The sequence below is a fragment of the Rhinatrema bivittatum genome, chromosome 1 (genome assembly GCF_901001135.1).
Source record: "Rhinatrema bivittatum chromosome 1, aRhiBiv1.1, whole genome shotgun sequence".
In the NCBI taxonomy this organism is placed as follows: Eukaryota; Metazoa; Chordata; class Amphibia; order Gymnophiona; family Rhinatrematidae; genus Rhinatrema; species Rhinatrema bivittatum.
This window is the reverse complement of record NC_042615.1, coordinates 253108480-253132822: the sequence shown is the minus strand read 5'-3', so window position 1 is coordinate 253132822 and position 24343 is coordinate 253108480. Positions and strand designations below refer to the sequence as shown.

General features: G+C 44.0%; 1 protein-coding gene across 4 annotated transcripts in view; it reads right to left on the bottom strand.

Annotated features, from left to right (window-relative positions):
* Positions 1 to 24343, bottom strand: part of RNF24 (ring finger protein 24) — a 140152-nt gene that overhangs the window by 16114 nt on the left and 99695 nt on the right. For all 4 annotated transcript variants that reach the window (XM_029593520.1, XM_029593510.1, XM_029593503.1 and 1 more), the window contains 2 exons: positions 13475 to 13517; positions 12196 to 12237 (listed from right to left, as the gene is read on the bottom strand). In XM_029593520.1, coding sequence (XP_029449380.1) covers positions 12196 to 12237; positions 13475 to 13517 — 85 coding nt within the window. The remainder of the gene's footprint in view (positions 1 to 12195; positions 12238 to 13474; positions 13518 to 24343) is intronic.

The following is a 24343-nucleotide window of genomic DNA, read 5'->3' as shown; positions in this document are numbered from 1 at the left end:
ATTCCCTGGACCCCCACCATACCTTATGAAGATATCCCTGGTGTCTAGAAGGGTTTGGACTGGCACCAACCAGCCTTTGCCCGTATCACGTAATGGGGCAAAGGCTAGTCGGCACCACTTTTTAAAATGGCATTGACCAGCCTAGAGTCTAGGGGGTGCTAAAGGCCCCACTAGACACCAAGGATGTTTTCTCAAGGTATGGCGAGATCTAGCATGGGGGGGGGGGAGGGGCACCAGTTACCAGGAACTACTTCTCATGTTGGGGGTGGGGGGTGGGGCAGAATGCCTTGGGGGTGTTTTGGAAGCCAGGGTGGACTATTTATTTAAAGGGGAGGGGCATTGTCTTAATTATTTTTTTAATTATTTTTCAACTTTGGGTCCTGAGGGGGCCACCTTGCCAGAAGGCGGGAAACTTTAAAGACTGCCCAGGGGAATTTTTATACTTTTGCAGGGGGTGCTTTTTCATGCTGCATGCCCTTTAAATATCAGTGTGGGAGCACTGGGAAATGTATTAGCATTCCGATGCTCCTGAGAGAAAATATTTACAACTCCTGAGTTGTAGATAAAATAACGCGGCTTGCCAAATTTATGGCAAGCCACATTATTCTATTAGCAAAGTATTACATATGCATTAGTTGCTTTGCATGCATTTGTAAAATTTATGCATGGAAAACAGCTCTTTGTAATAGGGTATGTTTTGGGTCAAAATGTGAGAGATCACGCAATATTCAGCATTTATAGTGTGTTAATGGCATCTCACAGCTTAGGAAATCTCCTTCTGAGTTTGTACCCGAGGCACTGAAGAGTGAAGTGATTTATTCAGGGCCACAAAGAGGTTTAGAGGGAGAAAGGGGTTTGAATCCTGGCACTCTCAGCTTGCTGCTCTAATCACTTGGCCATTCTTCCATCCCAGCTGAGGTGCATCTGTGCTAAAAAGGCACACTAACACCAATCCATACACTACTGGACCCATTACACCAACAGAAACTTCTGCCACACCTTATATGCTTCAGGAATGATAGACAAAGCATGAAAAATGTGGAAAAAGGAGGTTCTTCATGGTTTTATGTGTTCTAAGTGCCTATGACATAATTATAAAAGCAATTTTATCTTGTTTTGTCCCTTATCTAAAGAAGACAACAGCATTAAACTCCTTGCTCCAAGACTGAAGTTGTCACTCAGTGTGTGCACAATGTTGAAATCTGTTTTACCACTCTTGACAGCAGCTGAACGCTCAGACCCAGTCAATGGCTGTACAATGCCTACCATAAAAAATGAGATGCTTCACACGTGATGTAGGAGAATGCACGGAAATTATACTGATCCTTTCCTGTGTGGTATGTCTGAAACCTGCCATTTTCTGTTCCAAGTCAAATCAGTTACAGCTGTGTTTCCCAACCTTTTCAAGCCCAAGGCACACCTAAATTAACAAAAAAACTGTTGTGTGGCACACTAACCTCCATGGGTCAGGCAGTGTGGACATGGAGAGGACTAGCGGTCACAAAAAGAGCTAGGGATGCACTGAAAGCCCCACCAGTCTCTCTTCCAAAGTTATAAAAGGGGAGAGAGAGGAGGTGGAGACACACATGAACTTGACACAATGGGCCAGATCCCTCTATGTACCAGTGCAGGAGGAAGGAGAAGTCAGTCTGATGTGAGCAGCTTGCTCGGTTAGTTAACTTGGCTGCCACATGGGCTGCCAGAGCTCCTCTGTTGCCGCTGCAGCTCCCAGCACTCAGAATGAGTCACAGCCAGTGCTCAGTGCACGCTCTCCCTGTCTCACTCAGCCTGGAGATAAGACAGAGGCTGGAAGGACGCAACGGAGGAAGCTCAGGAGGGGGGAAGATGAAGAGGTGCTGTCTAGCTATATTATAATATTATTATAACTAGCTCACTTTACACTTGGAATCCATACTCTAGAAGGAAATTCATACAAATAAACTTTTTCCATCTTTGATTGGGGTGCTCTATAATTAGATCACTTTAGGATAGCTTTCAAAGTGACACACGGCATATTGTAGCTGCTGGAAAACTTAATGTATCAGAAGTTGTTCTCAAGAGTAGTTGTCTGTGAACCACTTGAATGTAAGTAAGAACTGGATTCAAGATATTTCTCTGGTTTTGCCAAAGTAGATCAAGAAAAGGATGGATTGTGCAGAGTATGAAAAACCTCTCAGCCTAGGGGCTAGGCAAACTAGCAAAACACGACCATATGAAATATTTGTAGAACATTCTCAGCCAGCAGTCATATGCACTATACTGTCACTTCAGGCTATCTTTTGGATGGCAAGGAAACATGGTTCAGTGAGACTCAGGCCTAGGATACAGACTTACCCAGTTATAAGCCAGAGTAAGCAGAAAGAAGAGGTAGCATGTTACACTAAATTTACTATTAAAGCAACAGATATGCAAAGAGGTATGGAGAAAAGAAAAAAACAGTGTGGTTCACCTTGGAAAGGGGAGATGGCACTTCCATTTGTACAGGAGTGACCCGCGTAAGACTGCAATGAAAGGGGGTTGGGGGGGGGGGAGAAGTACTCCTGATGTAAGTTTTTAATCTGCTGGGTGTGAACAGCAGCGGTGTGACTTCACGGTGCTTCCATATAGGCACTGGGATAACCTGCTCGGAGTGACAATTACAGCCCTGAACAGAGCGGTACATGGTATCAGGCATCCAAGAAAGCTGAGGTGAACTGCATGGATGCACCATGGGTAAACAAAATGGCAATGAGTATGGGGAGGCTGGAATCATTTCTTCACCACTGCACCACTAACCTTGTGGTTACATAAATTATAAAACTTGATAATGAGGTATGATGGTGGTGGTGGTGGGGAGGAGTGTTGGCTGAAGTATTGGTCTTGTAAGAAGCAAAGTTGAAGACAGCAAGGTCTGAAAAGGCCTACTAGTGGTGGTGGTGGTAGTAGCCTTCATTGTAACAGTTTTTGAGCACACTTGGGACAGATATGGAGGGTAGTAGTAGTAGGAAGGACGAGTGGTTAGGTAAAAGACATGGGGAGGCATCCGAGAAATGAAAGCCTGTATCTCTATTTCTCACACATTTCTGTTTTATTTTTGAATGACTATTGCTCACGCGTGCTCACAGGAATTTCACAAGTCAGGGATTTAGTTCAGGGGTAGGCAACTCTGATCCCTGAGTGCCACAAACAAGTCTGGGTTTTAGGATATCAATAATGACTATGGATGAGAGGTATTTAAATGCATTACGTCCACTGTATGCAAATACTCTCTCTCTCTCATGCATATTCATTGTGGATATCCTGAAAACCAGAGCTGTTGCAGCACTCAAAGGCCAGATTATCTACCTCAGGTCTAGGCATTTAACACATACTCTAATCCATTCTTTCTTTCTTCCCCCCCCCCCATAATCAAGTAGTTTTTTAGGCCTGATGACCATGATTATTAGGATATTGGAAAAAAACAAACCCAAGTTGGAGAAGCTATATACTTAGAGGGCATACAGATAAAACTAGTGTTTTGCTCATGAGGCCTTGATGCAAAAGATGGCAGAGCCCTCTCCTTTTTTTGCATGCCAACTGTGTGCCTTGTCCTGTGTGGCCAAACGTTAGCTCCAATTCCAGCTGCTGGCACTAAGGTTCCCTTATGATGATGCTGTATAGCAGTTGGTCTCCTTGAGTCAGCAAAAGCATATATCTAGCTACCGGCTCCCCAGACCTTGGTGCCCGCCCCCTACCATGCTGCATCCACGTGTCTGGTCCTGACGTACTGTAACATAGGGGTTCATAGACAGACTGACAGATATTACCAGGAGATAAATTGTTTGCTTGCAGGAAGGATACCTAAAAAATGCATTAAAAGAACTATGGAGACATGTCAATTATTGGCAAAGTTTATCTGAAATGCCTTTGTTTCTGGGATAGATTTGCTGTGCCCTCAGAGCCTGGAATCCTGCTCTTCCTCACTGTTGAACTGCAGAAAGGATGTCGTCTGATTAAACACACATAATGGACTCGCTGGGCTAACCTACATGGAGCAGTGGCTCAACCTGTAAAAGCACTGGTATGACTGCTCTGAGCTTCCAAGGAAGCACTGGGAGGAGCCTGCACATAGGGATGCTGACGGTTTCCTGCAAGCCTTTTGCATTAAAGATGCTGCAAGCAGTGTTGGGCTCCTGATTTACTTACAATGCTGTTGTGTATAAGTTGTTCCAAATACTTTAGAAAGAAGTTTTCAGGCACCTTTCACAAGATAAAAGTGTTTTTTACTTGCATATAAAAAAACTATGCACCTTTGGCAGACCCTATACCTTGACACATGAGTTGGACATTAATCATACTTGTATAATGTGGGGTCAGCATCCCTTATAAGATGTGATGATTATAAAAGTTTGGCTCAGTGCAACAAAGAGCGGATCTGTTTCTATTTTTTGACTGACAACCTTACACGGCACTGGTATAATTGCAATGTTTAGAGCAGGGGGCTACAAAGCAAGGAAGCCAGGGTTCAAATCCTACTGCTTCTCCCTGTGACCTTGGTCAAGTCACTTTATCCCCCCATTGCCTCAGGGGGTGCCATTTACTAAGCTGCAGTATTTTCTCATAAGAGGCGTCAAATATCACAGGGGCTGTTCCCACAGTATTCTGCAGCTCCCTGACAAAATATTGTGGCAGTTTTGCCACATAATTTTTTTTTATCGTGGGAGAAATGTGTGACCAAAAAAAAAAAAAAAAAATCACATGAAGGTGGCCTACCTTGGCTGGGGCTGCCATCACATTACAGGGCCCGAGGCCCAAACTGCAGGGCAATACCACATGATTTCTAAAAGAATGTTTTAACTTTATTATTGCAGAGCAGCCTCAACAGGCAGCCCCGGGGTGGGCAGGGATCTACCAAGAATCCCGGGTGACATTTATATAGGGGGGGGGGGGCTATTATTTACATAAGATATGTCATACTGGGTCAGACCAAGGGTCCATCAAGCCCAGTATCCTGTTTCCAACAGTGGCCAATCCAAGTCACAAGTACCTGGCAAATACCCAAACATTAGATAGATCACAAGCTACTACTGCTTATTAATTACTGTCATAGCACTTTATGGATTTATCCTCTAGGAACTTATCCAAACCTTTTTTAAACCCAGTTACACTAACTGCTATTACCACATCCTCTGGCAGCCTGTCTCTTTAACAGGCCTCCAGAGGACATTGAGATGTGTGTTAGCATCCCGATGTCCCAAGGAACAAATAATTACACTTTACTGCGATAAAATAACATGGCTAAATTTCTTCTGTCAGCTACATTATTTTATTTGCATTGAATTGCCTATGCATGATCAGCTTTGCATGCATTAGGAAATTTTATGCATGCAAACCAGCTAATTTTCAAAGGGGGAGGAAATGTTTCAGGGAGTGGTAGGGGTAGTAGAGTTTTGTGTGGACAGGCAGACTAGATAGGCCGTATGGTCTTTTCTTGCCATCACTTATCTATGTTTCTCTCTCAGAGAGCCCCTGTTTGTACTATTTGTTGATACTCCATCGCTCTCCAAAGCTTTGACAATCCAGGTGCCCTTTTAAACTGGTAAATTCTGACCTCCATTGGCTACTCAAAACCAACAGTAATGCATAACATGAGTGAGGAGGCGCGGAGATGGGAAAAGTAGGAAGGAGAAGCAAGGGAGAAACCAGAAAATGAACACAGATTAAATCAATATATTCCTTCCCTTACCCTCCCAAGATCCAGATTAAGGAAAAGTGCTGCATACTGGCAGTGTGGCAGGGTACAAAATGATCTCAGTCAAACAGTGGGGAACTGAAAGTGCCAGAGATGGCTTTAGCTTTTGGGATGGATTTAAGCAACAAATCAGAACTGGAATCTGTTTGCCATTCCCGACTCCATGCCAGTAGCATGATTAAAGACAGTGTTAAGTTTTAGGTTGTGTTGCTTAACATGGAGATTTCCCATACTAGCTGAAAACTAATCACACTGGAAAACCATTCCAGCACATGAAGGTGAACCAGCCGCTAGCAGTCTCCCTCTTGCTCATTCCAAAGCGGCTTACTATGGCTCTCTTTCGTGGTCTTTCAATTAATGCAGCAGTAATTTACTATATGCAGAGACTTCCAGTGTACACCTCACATGGTTCAAATAACTATCATCTTAAGTTCTGAGCACAGGGTGAGCTCGTGACCCTCTTCGGTCACATATTGATAAGGGACAAGACGGGTTGCAGCTGTTTTAGCAGGTTTCACCACAGGTCTATTCCAGGAGCCCAGGGCTGCAGTGGTGAACAGGGCCCTCAGTCCTTTCACCATTGAGCCGCATGGCACTGAACTATCTCAGGAAGCAGGCTGACTTCACCTAGTCTGGAGGGGTTCTGGGCCCCGTTTCTGACTGCAGGACTCCTGGCATCATATAGGCATGCTATTTTGCATGAGAAAACAAATTTCTGCCAGCTTTGTTTGTCATCTTCATCGATTACAGTAGATTTTAATTTGTGAAAGCTGTCATTTGCTTATGAGACTGTTTTGTTCAATGAGGACCCCCTCCCCAGAGCAGGTTACAGAACTGCCAATTTATCTATTCATTCATATGATTACTTGCCATATCAGAATATCCATCTTAGTGAGACACAATGAACAAGTTACAGCATATATCAATATAATAATAAGTTATATGCTTAGTTGTGACTGAACACAGCAGTAAAAAAAACAAGTTTCAATGTTTCATTTAGGGAGCAGATTTAAGTTTTGCAGCAAAACTAAAGTATAAGAAGCCTGAAAGTCAGTTTGCTCAAAAAATTTGGATATAGTACATTTTTTTGTCCAATGATTTAATTTCTTGCATTTTCACATAGGGAAAAAATTCTAAAGAAGAAACTGTGAAAGCAGCTCCTACGAACCCCCCCTCCCCTTTACCAAAAAGTGCCAGGGTGGGCGTGTGGTGGTAGTGGGCCTGTCCCCGTGCGCCCTGGTTTGGGGGATGCAGGTTCAGGTCAGACCTGGGTCGTATTGTGCTCAGAACTGGGGAGGAAAGGAAAGCAGCTGCAGTCACAAAGCACTGCTGAGGGGGCTCCCTGGAGAAGGGGCTACGCCATCCTCAGGCTGATGAAGGGTTGGTTTTCTGCCTCCCTTGGGGGGTGGTGAGAGGTGACGTGGCAAAGATTGCTGAAGGCAGGAAAAATGAGGAAAGTTTAAAAAAATGAGGAAAAGAAAAGCCACAGAACTTTTGCCTTAAGGGCTACATTTTTGGATAGGGCAAAAATCACAGAGCATGTTCTGCTGACATTTTAATTTGCGCAGTTTTCAAGGTACATATGTCTTCCCTTCCTGAAGTTGCAGAAAACCAAATCTTTGGGCAAAAGTTGAACTATTTCAAAACTGTACAAGCAGACTGGCCTGCTGTCAATTTATTTGTCCCTCTTTTGGTGGAAATACAAATCTAGCCCACTAAGAACAGCAAGCAACAAACACCGTCACGGTTAATGCCGCTGAAACCTCAAAATGATAAGATGTCACCCTTGCCTCCTTTAAAATTTGACTAAACCAGTCCCTTAGTGGGCTTGCCAGATGTCGTAAATCCAACCAAGGGCATGAAGCAGCTGTGTACTCCCAGTTGTATTCCAGCAGCAGCAGTGCCTGAAATCCAGCCCAGGTTACTGAGTAGCAGCAATGTTGCAACAGTCACATCTGACCCACTAATGTAAACAGAGACACACACACACACACACACACGGCTCACTCTGTTCCAAACTACAGATACACACACACACGGCTCACCCTGTTCCAAGCTACAGATACACACACACACACACACACACGGCTCACCCTGATCCAAGCTACAGATACACACACACACACGGCTCACCCTGTTCCAAGCTATAGATACACACACGGCTCACCCTGTTCCAAGCTACAGATACACACACACACGGCTCACCCTGTTCCAAGCAATAGATACACACACACACACACTCGGCTCATCCTGTTCCAAGCTATAGATACACACACACACACACACACACACACACACACACGGCTCACTCTATTCCAAGCTACAGATACACACACACACACACACACGGCTCACTCTGTTCCAAGCTATAGATACACACACACACACACGGCTCACTCTATTCCAAGCTATAGATACATACACACACACACAGCTCACCCTGTTCCAAGCAATAGATACACACACACGGCTCACCCTGTTCCAAGCTACAGATACACACACGGCTCACCCTGTTCCAAGCAATAGATACACACACACACACACACGGCTCACTCTGTTCCAAGCTATAGATACACACACACACACACGGCTCACCCTGTTCCAAGCAATAGATACACACACACGGCTCACTCTGTTCCAAGCTATAGATACACACACGGCTCACCCTGTTCCAAGCTATAGATATACACACACGGCTCACCCTGTTCCAAGCAATAGATACACACGGCTCACTCTGTTCCAAGCAATATATACACACAAACACACACACGGCTCACCCTGTTCCAAGCTACAGATACACACACACACGGCTCACCCTGTTCCAAGCAATAGATACACACACACACACACACACGGCTCACTCTGTTCCAAGCTATAGATACACACACACACACACGGCTCACTCTGTTCCAAGCTATAGATACACACACATACACACGGCTCACTCTGTTCCAAGCTATAGATACACATACACACACACACTATCACAGCTCACCCTGTTCCAAGCTATAGATACACACACACACACACACGGCTCACTCTGTTCCAAGCTATAGATATACACACACACACACACGGCTCACTCTGTTCCAAGCTATAGATATACACACACACACACACACACGGCTCACTCTGTTCCAAGCTATACACACACACACACACGGCTCACCCTGTTCCAAGCTACAGATACACACACACACGGCTCACCCTGTTCCAAGCAATAGATACACACACACACACACATGGCTCACTCTGTTCCAAGCTATAGATACACACACACACACGGCTCACTCTGTTCCAAGCTATAGATAGACACACACACACACGGCTCACTCTGTTCCAAGCTATAGATACACACACACACACACACACAGAGACACACGGCTCACCCTGTTCCAAGCTACAGATACACACACACACACACGGCTCACCCTGTTCCAAGCAATAGATACACACACACACGGCTCACTCTGTTCCAAGCTATAGATACACACACACACACACACACACACGGCTCACCCTGTTCCAAGCAATAGATACACACACACACGGTTCACTATGTTCCAAGCTATAGATACACACACACACGGCTCACCCTGTTCCAAGCTATAGATACACACACGGCTCACCCTGTTCCAAGCAATAGATACACACACACACACACACGGCTCACTCTGTTCCAAGCTATAGATAGACACACACACACACACGGCTCACTCTGTTCCAAGCTATAGATACACACACACACAGAGACACACGGCTCACCCTGTTCCAAGCTACAGATACACACACACACACACGGCTCACCCTGTTCCAAGCAATAGATACACACACACACGGCTCACTCTGTTCCAAGCTATAGATACACACACACACACACACACACGGCTCACCCTGTTCCAAGCAATAGATACACACACACACGGCTCACTCTGTTCCAAGCTATAGATACACACACACACGGCTCACCCTGTTCCAAGCTACAGATACACACACACACACACGGCTCACCCTGTTCCAAGCAATAGATACACACACACACACACGGCTCACTCTGTTCCAAGCTATAGATACACACACACACGGCTCACTCTGTTCCAAGCTATAGATAGACACACACACACACACGGCTCACTCTGTTCCAAGCTATAGATACACACACACACAGAGACACACGGCTCACCCTGTTCCAAGCTACAGATACACACACACGGCTCACCCTGTTCCAAGCAATAGATACACACACACACGGCTCACTCTGTTCCAAGCAATAGATACACACACACACACACACACACACACACACACACGGCTCACCCTGTTCCAAGCAATAGATACACACACACACGGCTCACTCTGTTCCAAGCTATAGATACACACACACACGGCTCACCCTGTTCCAAGCTATAGATACACACATGGCTCACCCTGTTCCAAGCAATAGATACACACACACACGGCTCACCCTGTTCCAAGCTACAGATACACACACACACACGGCTCACCCTGTTCCAAGCAATAGATACACACACACACACACACACACACACGGCTCACTCTGTTCCAAGCTATAGATACACACACACACACACACACAGCTCACCCTGTTCCAAGCTACAGATACACACACACACACACACACGGCTCACCCTGTTCCAAGCTATAGATACACACACACACACACACACACACGGCTCACTCTGTTCCAAGCTATAGATACACACACACACGGCTCACTCTGTTCCAAGCTATAGATACACACACACACACACACACACGGCTCACCCTGTTCCAAGCTATAGATACACACACACACACACACACACAGCTCACCCTGTTCCAAGCTACAGATACACACACACACACGGCTCACCCTGTTCCAAGCTATAGATACACACACACACACAGCTCACCCTGTTCCAAGCTACAGATACACACACACACACACACACACACGGCTCACCCTGTTCCAAGCTATAGATACACACACACACACACACACACACGGCTCACTCTGTTCCAAGCTACAGATACACACACACACACACACACGGCTCACCCTGTTCCAAGCTACAGATACACACACACACACACGGCTCACCCTGTTCCAAGCTATAGATACACCCACACACACACGGCTCACTCTGTTCCAAGCTACAGATACACACACACACACACACACACAGCTCACCCTGTTCCAAGCTACAGATACACACACACACACACACACACACACACGGCTCACCCTGTTCCAAGCTATAGATACACACACACACACACACAGCTCACTCTGTTCCAAGCTACAGATACACACACACACACACACGGCTCAACCTGTTCCAAGCTAAATGCTCCCTTTTCTTGAGCCACATGAAGTTTGAGCCAAAATGGAAGAAAACATCTCCCACCTCATAAGGGACTATAAATCAGATACCTTTATTACTTTGCTTGTGTAAAAAGACCTCATGCAAGCAACTAGTATTAGTAAAAGATGCTGGGGTTTAAAATAAAATAAAATAAAATAAAATAAAAAATCCAAACAACAAAACTCTCCCTATGCAGTGAACCCTGATTTCTTTTAAGTATCTCTCATTTCTTCCCCATGATAAAAAACAGAAAGACAGAATTTGCTAATAACTTCTTTTCTTTTGCTGTCTGAACTGCTCAGCTCTCCGTTCGCCCTCTGAAAGGGTCTTGCTCAATATATGAATCCAAGCTCAAGGTGAGATACAAATTCAGAGATGGTAGGGATTTTGCTGTTCCAGAGGACCTACAATCTAAGGGGCCGATGCAAAAAAAAAAAATACGCGGAAAGAGGGCGCTGAAAAGTCAGTGCCCGCTTTCTTAACGCCCGCATGGTGCCCTCAAGGGGGGGGGGGGGCGCCCCTAGCGCCTCCTTGCTAACACGAACTCGCAGCGGCTGCCGGTTATGCAAACGGACGCCGAGTCGGCAGGCGTTAATACCTGAGAGCTAAATGTGCGTCTGAGAGCACATTTTTTTTTTAACGAGGAGTGAATGAGTAATAGCCTCATTCACATGCATTTGCATGTGATGAGCGCTATCGCATTTACTCCGTGTCGGAAGCGCGTTAAATAGGCGCTAATCCACCCCCTAATGCAATACTGCGGGTTATACAGTGCGCTCGGCTGTGTCACTTCACCCTCCTGAGGAAAAGGAGGGTGAAGTGACTCGCCCAAGGTCACGAGAAGCATCACCGAGACTGGAACCTTGACTCCGCTGGTTTGCAGCCCTGCTGCTCTAACCACCCCTCCAGGAGGAAGCCACCAAACAGCGCATCTTGGATTCATGCGCTTGTTTACAAGCCAGGCGGCAGCGTCTGACCCAGAACGATGCTACCTCAGGACTGGGTCGCGAGCAGACGGGCAAGTGCTGCAGAGTCGACTCGCCTAACATGGCTAGCCCAAAAAGCTGATCCAGAGAGGAAGGAAGGAGACAGGATTTGCTCCTGCAGGCTTCCACTTACCTCATGCAGGTTGAGCTCTTTCACCTTCTCCTTTAGTATAACCTGAGGACAAATCATATTTGTTAGCAGTCTGGCCTGACTAATTAAACAAACATGAATTACTTTATTTGCAGCCACAGCCTTTTGAATTTCTATAATTAGAATGCACTGTACGTATCTTTTTTTTTTGTTTCAGTTAACATAAATAAAGCATTAGAGAAAGACGAGAAGGGCAGGAATTTCCCAAAAGGAGAGTGCAGGCTCATTTTAACAATACAGGCATGAAGAGGACAATTTTCAAAGCGATTACTTGGGCAAATTCTCCCTGCCAGAAATTGCCGGTATCTCTCCCAAGCAGGCAAGTGTGTGTGCGACAGAGGTGGGCCTGGGTCGGAGATAGACTTTGCCCCTGTGATACGTTTGCACCCACAGGGAGTTTCCGTTTCAGAATTAGCTTGCAGATCCAACTACCTGGGTGGTTTAAAGACGGCCCCCTTCCCATGTTTCAAATCCTATTGCCACAGGTTGATTTATTAATCTGTTACGCTTCAATTACCCAGTTGGTATTCATTTTATTCATTCATTCCCAGATGTTAGAAGACAGGGGAGCTGGCCTGCCAGCCTTGCTAGTGCAGAACTGCCAAGTGACTCCGTTTCTGAATGGAAGCTTTAGGCCACTGCTGGTTTTGTTTTCTTAAATTTATGAGGGATGCTAGGTGGTTGTGGCAAGATAGGCATTATGTATGCCCAGAAGTGGTTTCAAATATTTCCTATAAAGCTCTGCAAAATGTAGGATAGTCACTAACAACGACGTCAATCACTTGCGTGACTTCTGAGTCACCTTGTCTTCAGAGAAGACAGCGAGAAAGAGCACAGGAGAACAAAAAGAGCAGGGTGTTGTCAAGCATATCACATCAGGAAGCTGGTCATTTTCTACAGGATTACATCGGGGAGCTTTGCATAAGAATCTGCTTACTTCATAATTTGTGATGGTGACTGGGGAGTACTGTGTTCTAATTTAATGTCTCCTTTGTCTTGAGTAAGGTTGCCAACTGGCTCCAGATTTTCAGGACAGGTTGATCCAGTCCTGGTTTTACCCCACTGCATGCAGGGACTTGTAGTTCTGACTTCCTTATTGCAAGTCCTTAGACAAGCAAGACTACAAGTCCCTGCATGCAGTGGGGTAAAGCCAGGTCTGGATCAATCTATCCTGAACATCTGGATTCTGTTGGCAACACTAGTCTTGAGCCAAGAAAAAAAGGTATAAATATTGAATAGACTGTATCAGGTAGAGTCTCACCTGCTTGTATGCATATAGCTCCTTGTGTGCTTGATGCCTCAGTCTGAAAGTTAAAAACAGAAGGAAAAATTATGAACAGAACAGCACAGGCTTTCAGGACATCCATGATACTCAAAACAAAACAATTGGTCTCTTGTTTCTTTCTATTTAGAAAAGGCTTATTTAGATAGCATGTATTGTCCATGAACTGTTTCTTTCTTCCTCCTTATCAAAACCAAAAAATGAGAAGATTGCCAAGTACTTGAACCTCCCAGGCTATTTAAAAAGCCCTACAGTCTCCTATTCATTTCATTTAGTTACTTCTATGCCTCAATTTCTGCCAGGAAAAAAAAAGCAAGTTTGCTTGCTGTAAATAATATTCTCCATAGACGGCAGGATGAACTAGCCATGATGCATGGTGACGTTAACTGATGGTGCTGAGTGGATCCAGCTCTCCTAGAGCTTTTGCTCTGCTGAGAATGTGTGGGAGTTCTTGGGCCTGGGCTGCCTCACGAGTCCCTCAACTGCTTTTTACAGCTTAACCCCTTTAGCTAAGGCAATCAACTCTCCACGGAGGCAGGCAGGTATTAAGCATGGCTAATTTATCCTGCAGTCGACAGAGAACACACCTTAAGGTAAGCAAACTTGCTTTCTCTGCTGACAGGCAGGGATGAATTAGCCATAGTATGTGGGGACTCCCGAGCTGAGGGTCGCAGCAGAAACCCTTACAGGCCGATTCAGTAAAAGGTGCGGGAGAGCTGGCGCTCCGAGTGCCTCCTTATTAGTGGACGAGGCGGCTGTCAGCGGGTCCGACAAACAATGCTTAATTTTACTGGCATCAGTTTTCGAACCCACCGACTGGCGGGCAGATTTTTTTTTAAATTTATTTTTTAATTTTTGGTTCCTCCGACTTAATATCGCTGGGATATCAAGTCAGAGGGTGTACAGAAAAGCAGAATTTTCTGCTTTTCTGTCCTCTTTTCAGATCGCTTCCAACTTAACGCCTGCCCTTGGCAGTATTCTGGGCAACTAACTAATAAGCTCATCAACATGCATTTGCATATGATGAGCGCTATAGGTTTTTTTTGGGGGGGGGGGGGGGGTTGGCCACATGTTTTCCACATGCTATTACTATCCCTTACAGTATAAGGGGTAATAATAGCACGTCTAAAACACGCGGCCAAACAGGAGCTAAACAGTGTGCTCGGCCGAGCGCACTGTTCTGTTTGGCCTGTTAGTCTCCCTACTGTGGAGGGTGGACAACTGGGTAAACAGGCTGCACAAAACTGCTTGTCCAAATTTACAGCAAAAAGACCATATTGCTCATCTAATCTGTCCATCTGTCCAATTAATTTAGCATTATAATTCTCATCATTTTCTTAGAGATCCCCTGTAATTATCCCATGCTTTCTTGAATTTAGATACTGTTTTTGTCTCCACCACTTCCACTGGGAGGCTGATCCATATACCCACCACCCTCTCTATAAAGAAATATTTCCTAACATTACTCCTGAGTCTACCCTCTTTCAACCTCATCTCAAGACCCCTTGTTCTAGAGCCTCCTTTCCATTGAAAAAGCATGGAAACTTTTGAGATATTTAAATGAGACCATCTTATCTCCCCTATCTCCCCTTTCATCTAGGGTATACATGTTTGTTGGTCTATTGAATGTTTTTTTTACATGTTTTATGTTTATATTTTGATATTTATGTTTTTATTATGAGTGCTATTTTTTTTATTGTAAATCACATAGACCTTTCTGAGTGAAGTGATTAATAAATTTTAATAAATGAAATGAAATGTTTAGATCTTTAAGTCTGTCCTCATATGCTTTAGAATGAAGACCATTGACCATTTTGGTAGCCACCCTCTGGACAGACTCCATTCTGTTTATATACTTTTGAAAGTGTGGTCTCCAGATCTGTACACAGTATTCCAAGTGAGGTCTCACCAGGGATCTATACAGGGGTAATACCAGCTCCCTTTTTCTGCTGGCTATTCCTCTCCTTATGCAGCCAAGATTCTTTCTGGCTTTTACCATCGCTTTATCCACCTGTTTGGCCAACTTAAGATCATCAGATATAATCACCCCCAGATCCTGCTCTTCCTTTGTGCTTAGAAGAATTTCATCTCCAATACTATAACATTTCCCTTGGGTTTTTGCATCCTAAATGCATTATTCTGAATCTTTTAGCATTAAATCTTAGCTGCCAGATCTTAGACCATTCCTCGAGCTTTGCTAGATCCCTCCTCATGTTTTCCACTCCTTCCTTTTCCACCCTGTTACAGATTTTGGTATCATCAGCAAAAAGACAAACCTTTCCCAACAACCCTTCCGTTATGTCACTCACAAAAATGCTGAAAAGAAACAGTACAAAGACCGATCCCTGAGGTACATTGCTAGTAACAACCCCCTCCTCAGAGAAAACTCCATTTACCACTGTTTGGCACCTCCCACTCAGCATGTTTCTAAGCCAGTCAGTCACTCTAGGATCCATACCCAGGGCGCACAATTTATTTACAAGTCTTCTGTGCGGAATCATGTCAAAGGCCTTGCTGAAATCCAAGTTCACTACGTCTAGCACTCTCTCTTTATCCAACTCTCCGATCACCCAATCAAAGAAATTGATCAGATTTGTCTGACAAGATTATCCTCTGGTAAAACCATGCTGCCTTGGATTTTCCAATCCATTGGATTCCAGAAACTGCACTACCCTCTGTTTTAGCAGTGATTCCATTAGTTTGCTCACCACAGAGGTCAAACTAACTGGCCTGTAGTTCCAGCCTCCTCCTTACTTCCACTTTTATGAATAAGAATCACCCACCCTTTTCCAGTTCTCCAGAACTACTCCAGACCATAAAGAAGCATTGAAAAGGTCAGCCAGCGGAGCTGCCAGGACATCTCTTATTTCCCTTACTACCCTCGGATGTATCCCATCCGGCCCCATTGTCTTATCTACTTTAGGTTTAGTTAGCGCTTCACAAGCACACTGTTCTGAAAATCGATTGAGGTTGACCTCACTTTCAATCTTATTTGTGTTTGTTTTTATGGATCCTATTCCTGGCCCTTCCACAGTGAACTCTGAACAGAAATATTTGTTAAGCAATTTTGCTTTTTCCTCATCAGCCTCTACTTATTCCTCCCCTTCACCTTGGAGTCTCACAATGCCACTTTTGCACTTCCTTCTATCACTAAAAGATCTATAAAATATTGTCCCCCCATTTTACTGTATTTGCTATTATTTCATCTATTTGAATTTTTGCATTCCTGACTACTTTCCCAGCTTTTCTTAATTTTCCCAGATATTGTCACCTGTTTACCTCTTTCTGTGATCTCTTGTAGTTAATGAATGCTAACCTTTTTTCCCTTACCTTTTCAGCTCCTTGTGGTACTACCCCTATTTTAACAAAGTTAGTTTTCCTGAAGTTTAGGACCCTTGTCTTTGAATGAATCTTCATCTCCTAATTCTGAACTACACCATCCGGTGATCACTGGATCTTAGATGATCATCCACTACCACATCAGAGATACTGTTCCTGTTGTAAGCACTAGGTCGAGTATTGCCCCTGTGGTGTGGGTTCTATTATTACCTGATTAAACACTTCTCCCTGCAAAAATCCAGAATCTCCCCAATTCTAGAAGAAACTGCAGGCTGAGATGTCCCAATCAATATCCGGCAGATTGAAATCCCCTTTTCATAGCATTAAATCTCTATCCATTTCTTCTGTCTGTGACAGAACAGAACAGAAACCTCCACCCCCAAATTAAAAAAAAAACTAAAAACTTGGCTGTTTTTACAGGCCTTCCCGCAATCTCCTCCCATTAATAACTAAATACTCTGAACTCTAATTAACATGACATCAATATGCTAGTCCTCATGTATTTTTCCACTCTTGCGATCCGTTTTTGCTTCTATTATTGATCCTGTCAATTAACCCTTCTCCACCTCTGTTTCTCCTCAATGCCAAATGTAAATACTCAATGCCAAATGTAAATACTGCCTCCTTAGATAACCAATTTTGTACCATTTTCATTGTATAAGAATATGTAACCAGTTTGTTGATCCCTGTTCCATTTTGTTCCTTGTTCCACGTAAAAGCCTCACCTTTTTTTCTGGTATCGCTCTCTTAGTTCTGTGTAAACTGATACGATGTGCAAACGGATATCGGTATATAAAAAACTCTAAATAAATAAATAAATAAATAAATAAATTAATTAATAAAAACAGATGTTCCATTCCTTTTCAGATTAACCCACAGTGCCTCCCCTGCAAGTCTGTTGCCTTAATATTATTTTTTATATATAGTGCCTTGCCTCTTCCCTTTCTTCCTACTGGGTCTTTCCTGAATAGATTGTAGCTCGGTATAACTATATCTCAGTCATGGTTTTCCATTTACCACATTTTTGTGACAACCAGTACATCCAAGTCAGCTTGTCGTATAGCTGCCTCTAGATCCATGATTTTTTCCCCATACTATGTGCATTAGTGTACACAGCTTTCTAGATGTTGCCATTTTTTCAAATTTTAATATAAATATTTAATATTTTACTTATCTTAGGGTTTTGTTCACTCATCCCAGATGATCCTAGTTTAAAGCCTTCCTCAATAGGTTTGCCAGTCTGTGCTGGAAGACACTGCACCCTTCTTCGACAGGTGGACCCCATCTTTAGTCAGCTGTACTTGAAACATCATCCCATGGGTTAGAAAGCCAAAATTCTCTCTGACACCATTTATTCATCTCTAGAATATGAGCTTCCCTGCCTGGGCCTTTATCCTTGATTGAGAGAAGGGAGGGAAAAACCAGCTGTGCACCTATCTGTTTTACCCTCTCTCCCAGAGCCATGAAGTCACTTTTGATATGATCTGATTGGTACCTAGCAGTATCATCTGTGCTAATAAAGATTTGCAACACTGCATAGTAGTTAGTAGGCTTCAGAATTTTCGGCAATCTCTCCATGTCATCTTGGACTCTGACATTCAGCAAACGGCAAACCTCCAAGGATAACATATCTAGTCAGCAGACAGATGCCTATGTGCCCTTCAGAAGCAAGTCACCAATCACCATTACCCTCTACTTCCTAAGTACAGTAGTTGTTGAGCCTGCAGCTTTGGAGTTTGCATGTTTTGGTTCCTCCTTATCTAGGGATGGTTTCTCCTTCTTCATTTCCAGGGCTGCTTACTGGTTCTTCAGCTCAAGAGTAAATCAGAGTCATGGTGTAGGATTTAGTGGCTGTAGTGATATTGGTCAATATTTAGATGAAAACTGACACCGTTTTGGTACGAACTTGGAGTGGGTGCCGGGCATCACCCTATTGTGGAAGAATTGCATATATGGAGAGTAATGCACCAATATCTGAAGCTCATTGAATCTCCAAGCTGACGTAATCACAAGGAATAACACTTTCTATGTGAGAAATTTCAAGGATGCTGACTCCAAAGTTCGAAGGGTGGCTTCATAAGCTGTGTCAGTACCACATTAAAATCCCATGACACTGGTAATCTGGCTATCAAATGTTTTGTATGCCATAAGCCTTTCATGAACATTGATACTAAAGGATAAGTGGCTGTCAGTTTTTCCTCCTCTTGAATGTGGTAGACTGCTCTGGCACTCAGAGCACCTTGACTGAAGAGATACTGAGACTTGTGAAGGAAAGAGAATAAGAACTGAAGCAGCTTCCATGGTTTGCAAGCGAATGGGTACAAGGAGCTCTGATGACACCAAAATGAAAACCATTTCCATTTAAAGTTGTAGGCCCTACTGGTTGAGGGCTTTCTGCCGGATACCAAAACGTCTTCAACTTCCTTGGGCACTCAACATCCAAGCCCATTAATTTACGAGAGGGGAGGTTTGGACGAAACAGACAGCCCTCCTCTGGAGGCAATAAGATCAGATCAGCTTCTAGAGAAATTGAGGACAACTGGATGAGGTACAATAAGTATTAAGCAAGCTCAGTGTTTGAACACTTTGTGCATTGATGTGGCTATTAGTGGAAGCGGTGGAAAAGCATACTTGAGGTTTGCATTCCAGCTGAGCAGAAAAGCATCTGGAGAAGACCTGTGTTTGTTTGAAAGAATGGAACAAAATCTTTCCACTTTTCTGTTTTTTTCTGACACGAATATGTTGACCAACAGATGTTCCCAAAAATCTGTCTGCTACTGACTAATATAATGACCACATGTGAGCAGGAAAGAGGCAATCCACTAACATGTTGGAAATCCCTGGAAGGCAGATTGTTTGCAGTAAGGCTTAGTGGTGACAAGCACACTCCCAAATCCTTATGGCCTCTTGACAGTGGGTCCATGATCTTGTGCCTCCTTACTTGTTGATATAAAACATGGCCACTTGGTTGTCAGTTTGGATGAGATGTTTTTCTCCAGAGGAGATATGACAAAGCTCTCAAGGCATGTCCGACTGCTTGAAGCCGCAATAGATTGGTTTAAAAAAGCCATTCTGCTGATGACCAGGTTCCCTAGGTTCGGAAAGGACACATGTGTACTCCTCATCCCTAGGCGGATACATCTCTTGCAAATCTGACTTGATGGGGAAGCAGATGAAGGGGGTGCTCTCATTTCTAAAATGTTCAGGTCCAGCAAACATTGGTGCCCTCTTTATTTTGTGTGAGACATTTACCAGGGTCGAAAAGAGCTGAGTCAACTGGTCCCATTGTGTGTGAAGGTACCATTGGAGGAAGAAAAAAACTATTTGAACTGTAGCCATCATGTAGCCCAATACAATAAACACTTCCCTGGCTGTTGCTTGATCCATCTGCATCATCCAATGTGCCAGGGATCTGAGGGATCTATCTGAAAAAACAGTCTCTCTTCTAGAGAGTCTATCCATGCCCCAATGAACATGATTTTCTAGGATGGAATCAGGTTAGATTTTTAAAATTTATGATGAACTCAGTGACTGAAGAAGTTGGATTGTCTTCTGCACGGAGTTCAATACCCCCTTTATTAGCCAATAGTTTATAGATTTTCTAGACCGTCACATCAGCCGTAGCCTTTACAACGGTGTACAATTTATAATTAGAATAAGAAATACAATAAATTTATAAAAGATAACAGCTAAAAATACTAAAAGATGAAGCACGGAAATAAATTAGCTGTTAAAATTACTTCAAAATAGTAAAATATCTAAAATAAACACCAATCATCCAGGTAAGGGAAAACAAGATGATGATGAAGATGTACTGCAACTACTCTTAGGCATTTAGTGAAGATCCTTGGCGTTGCTGAGAGCCCAATGGAGATGATTCCACCATAAAACCATAGATAATGCCAATGGGAAGGATGGATGAGAATGTGGGCATACACGTCCTTCATATCCTATCTCCCACCTGAATGAAAGGCCGGATTACATGGAGGGAGTTCACTTTGAATTTCTCCTGTAACAGGCTTCATAAATCGAGGATGTGCCTCAATTCCCCTGATTTCTTAGGCATAAGGAAATAAAGGGAGTAGAACCCCTGGCCATGTTGTCTGGAACGACAAGTTCTATCACCCACTGTGTGAGAAGCAACTCCACCTTCAGGTGGACCTGAGAGGTGTGAGAAGGATTTGGATTGAAGGCTGAACAAAGAGGTAGCTCCGGAAGCCAGGAGAAACATAAATAATAACCAGATTTCACAATCTTGAATACCCAGTAGTCTTTGGTGATTTTATGCTATGCCCAGATAGAGACAAATCATCCAACCCCCACAACTGGAGAAGCCAAGTTCTGGATGCTGAGGTTGGTCAAAAACTTGACCCAATTTTGGGTTGGGCCTGTTGAGTCATTTTTAGCTAACATCTCTCACATTATCATCCTCAAACTGGAAGCTCTTACTGTGGAAGCACAGGTGGAGCACAATTCCACTGGAACTGACAGGAAGGTCATCTTTAGAAATAGGAGCACTTAAAAACAAAGTAGGGTCACCTCAATGATGACTGGTACTCAGATCCTGTCTACAGAGACTGGACTACAATGTGTTGCTCCTTGATTTTGGTGATTGTTTCTGAGTTTGTCTATGAAGAGGTGATCTCCATGGCAGGGAACATCTGCCAACTTGTCATGCAGACTGCTGGTTCTTATGCAAGTCATTCAGCAAGCCCCAATGGCTGCCAATGATGACTGGGCCATATCAAATGACTCGCATACTGACTGAATGAGGTGGTGTATGCAATCTTCTGCATTTAGAAGTGTCTGTGAATATCTGGCATAGCCAGTGTCCCCTGGCCCAGCAGTGGTTTCAGTTTCTGAATGCATTCATGTAAGTATTGCACCATATAAAACTGGTGAGTGGCAATGTGGGCATTAAGCACTGAGCTCTGGAAAATCTTACCAAAGTTGTCTAGCAGACTAGGATCTTTTCCTGGTGAATTTTGGATAAGATCCTTGTTTTCTTTGCCAGCTTTAGCAATGACTCTACAACAACTGATTGATCGGGCAGTTGCACTACCCCAAACCCTGTGATTTTTTGAACTCTATATCTGAAGTCCAGTTTTCTGGCTATTGGAATACAAGAGATCATATTTTCACATATTCTTGTTTGTAGTTCCTGCAAAATTTTCCAGCTTGTTGCAAGCTTCCAAGTTTCTCTCCCCCTGTTGATTGTAACTTTGACTTATTCCTACTTATTGTTATCTTTCGTTTACGTGAATTTGTTACTCTTGTTTTTTTTCCCTTTGTTAAACTGTAAACCGATCCGATATGGTAATTTACTATGAAGGTCGGTATAAAAAACTGTTAAATAAAATAAATAAAATAAAATCAAGTGTATTGGAATCACTGCAAGTTCTGCTGGTATTTCCAGGATCTGGAGAAAGCCGAAGACTTTACAAACCTTGACTCTTAGGGCCTTCCCCAGCTTATCCAAAAACTTGGAATAAGAGAGGTCTCTGGGTGATGACAAACTCTCAGGAGGTTCAGCTAGAGGATCTGAAGGAATTCCCATCAATTCTTCCACTGAACTTAGGGGTAAAGGAACACATACCCAGGATCCGATTGATGATACAGGTGGCATCGTCAGTCATCTCGGAGGGGAATATTTCTGGAGAATGTCTTCCAATTGGCTGGACTCCACCATGACAGAGCTGCAAGGGCTAGAATCTGCCCATGGGGTTTCTGATGGAATGTCTTTGTTGCTGGAGGAAAAAGGACTCCCTCTTCTGAGAGCAAATCTGACAGTAGAGGTTGAAGAGTGCCCAGCTTTACAGGCAAAGAAAGTTCACCAACTTTGCCACTTGTTCTGAGGGCTGCCGTGTCCTCTGGCCAGGCAGTGGGGGAGGAACATCTTTTGAAAACAGTATAGGTTCCTCTTGAAGGCCCTCTGGACTCTATAGTTACTGTCTTGCAGGATGCATGAAGATAAGGCACCACTGAACAAATAGGATCCATGTCTCCAGATGAAGACCTTGTTCTAAAAGCCTTGATGGCAAAAAAACCCTGAAGTCTGGGGGAGGTAAATGGACCATATCTCCTTCTGGACCTCCTGTCCTTCTGGAATGTGCCAATGGAGTGTTGCACCAATTTAAGGAACAGTTGTGTTGGTAGCACCTAGTTCCAGTGCATCAATTATGCCAATATGTGCTCAGAGGCTTGGGGTGTTGATGGCTCCCAGCCCCGATGCATCGATGGCTCAGAGGGTGGATGTGTCAAAGGCACCAGGACCTGAGGCATCACAGGCACTGGGGCTTGAGGCACCAATGATTGGTGTGTCAACTGTGCTGTGGCTCTGTGTGATGATGGTGCTGCAGCTTGGTGTTCCTTCATTGGCACTGACTGCACCGCTGACTCCAATAACTTTTCTTTTTGGTTGGTGCTGAGCCCCATGAGGCCCTTAAGGGGCTTGTGGACCCCCGAGTCTAATGCTTTCATGTTTTACTAGAATTCGACGAGGCGGAGGGGCCCAAGGCTCGCTCCAAATTGGGGAGAGCTCTGCTTGAGGAGTTCTTGCTCAACTCGGCATCTGGGAAGCTAGAAGAAGCTCTACTCTAGGAGGAGAATTGGCTATGGCTCCTGTGTAACTCATCCATCTTCTAGGCTCTAGATTGCCAGGTCCATGGTAACATTCAGCCATAGTGGTAATACACACATTGTGATCAGGCCTGATATACTGATAACAGATGTTATGGTTGTCAGTGATGGATATCTTTTTACAACACATGCAATCCTTAAAGCCTGCAGGCGTAACGTACGCGGACCGGCTAACGGCCGGCCCGTGATCCCGGGCACAGCGGCAAATAGCCGCTGTGCCTGGAGGCTCAGGCCATGCCACGCCTCGCACCCCAGACCGCTCACGCCCCACCCCTACATGCGTCCCAGGGCTTGCGCGCGCCGCCGAGCCTATGCAAAATAGGCTTGGCGCGCGCAAGGGTTTTTTTTAAGGGTTTCGCACGTAACATACGCATGTAACTCTTTTAAAATCCGCCCCAAAGTGTTGAAAATTTTTAAAAGAATTTCAAAAAGAGTTAAGAAATGAATCAAGAAAATTAGAGAAAAGGGTACATGTTTGTGTTGTAGCTTGGAAGAAAAAAGACTGGGGGGGTGGCATGAGGCAGCACCCACACAGGAACTCCTGCACATGCTCAGTAGCGCAAAAGCTCTTTGAGCTAGAAGACAAGTATCCGTTCAGTACCATCAGATGTCATCACCATGTGTCATGGCTAATTCAGCCCTGCTTGTTGATGTGGAAAAAACAGAACAAAAATAGATGCTGCATTATTTTATTTTAATTTTGGAAAAGGCAGTAACTGCTGGAAGATTAAAAATGAATTGTTAATTCAGGGTTGTTTTTTTGCTTCTTTGATACAGAAAGACTAAAGTCACGTAGCACAGTGCACTGTGCACTGCTGGCTGTTAAGCCATGCCCATCCATTTAACACTAATCATTTCTACTTGACTTGC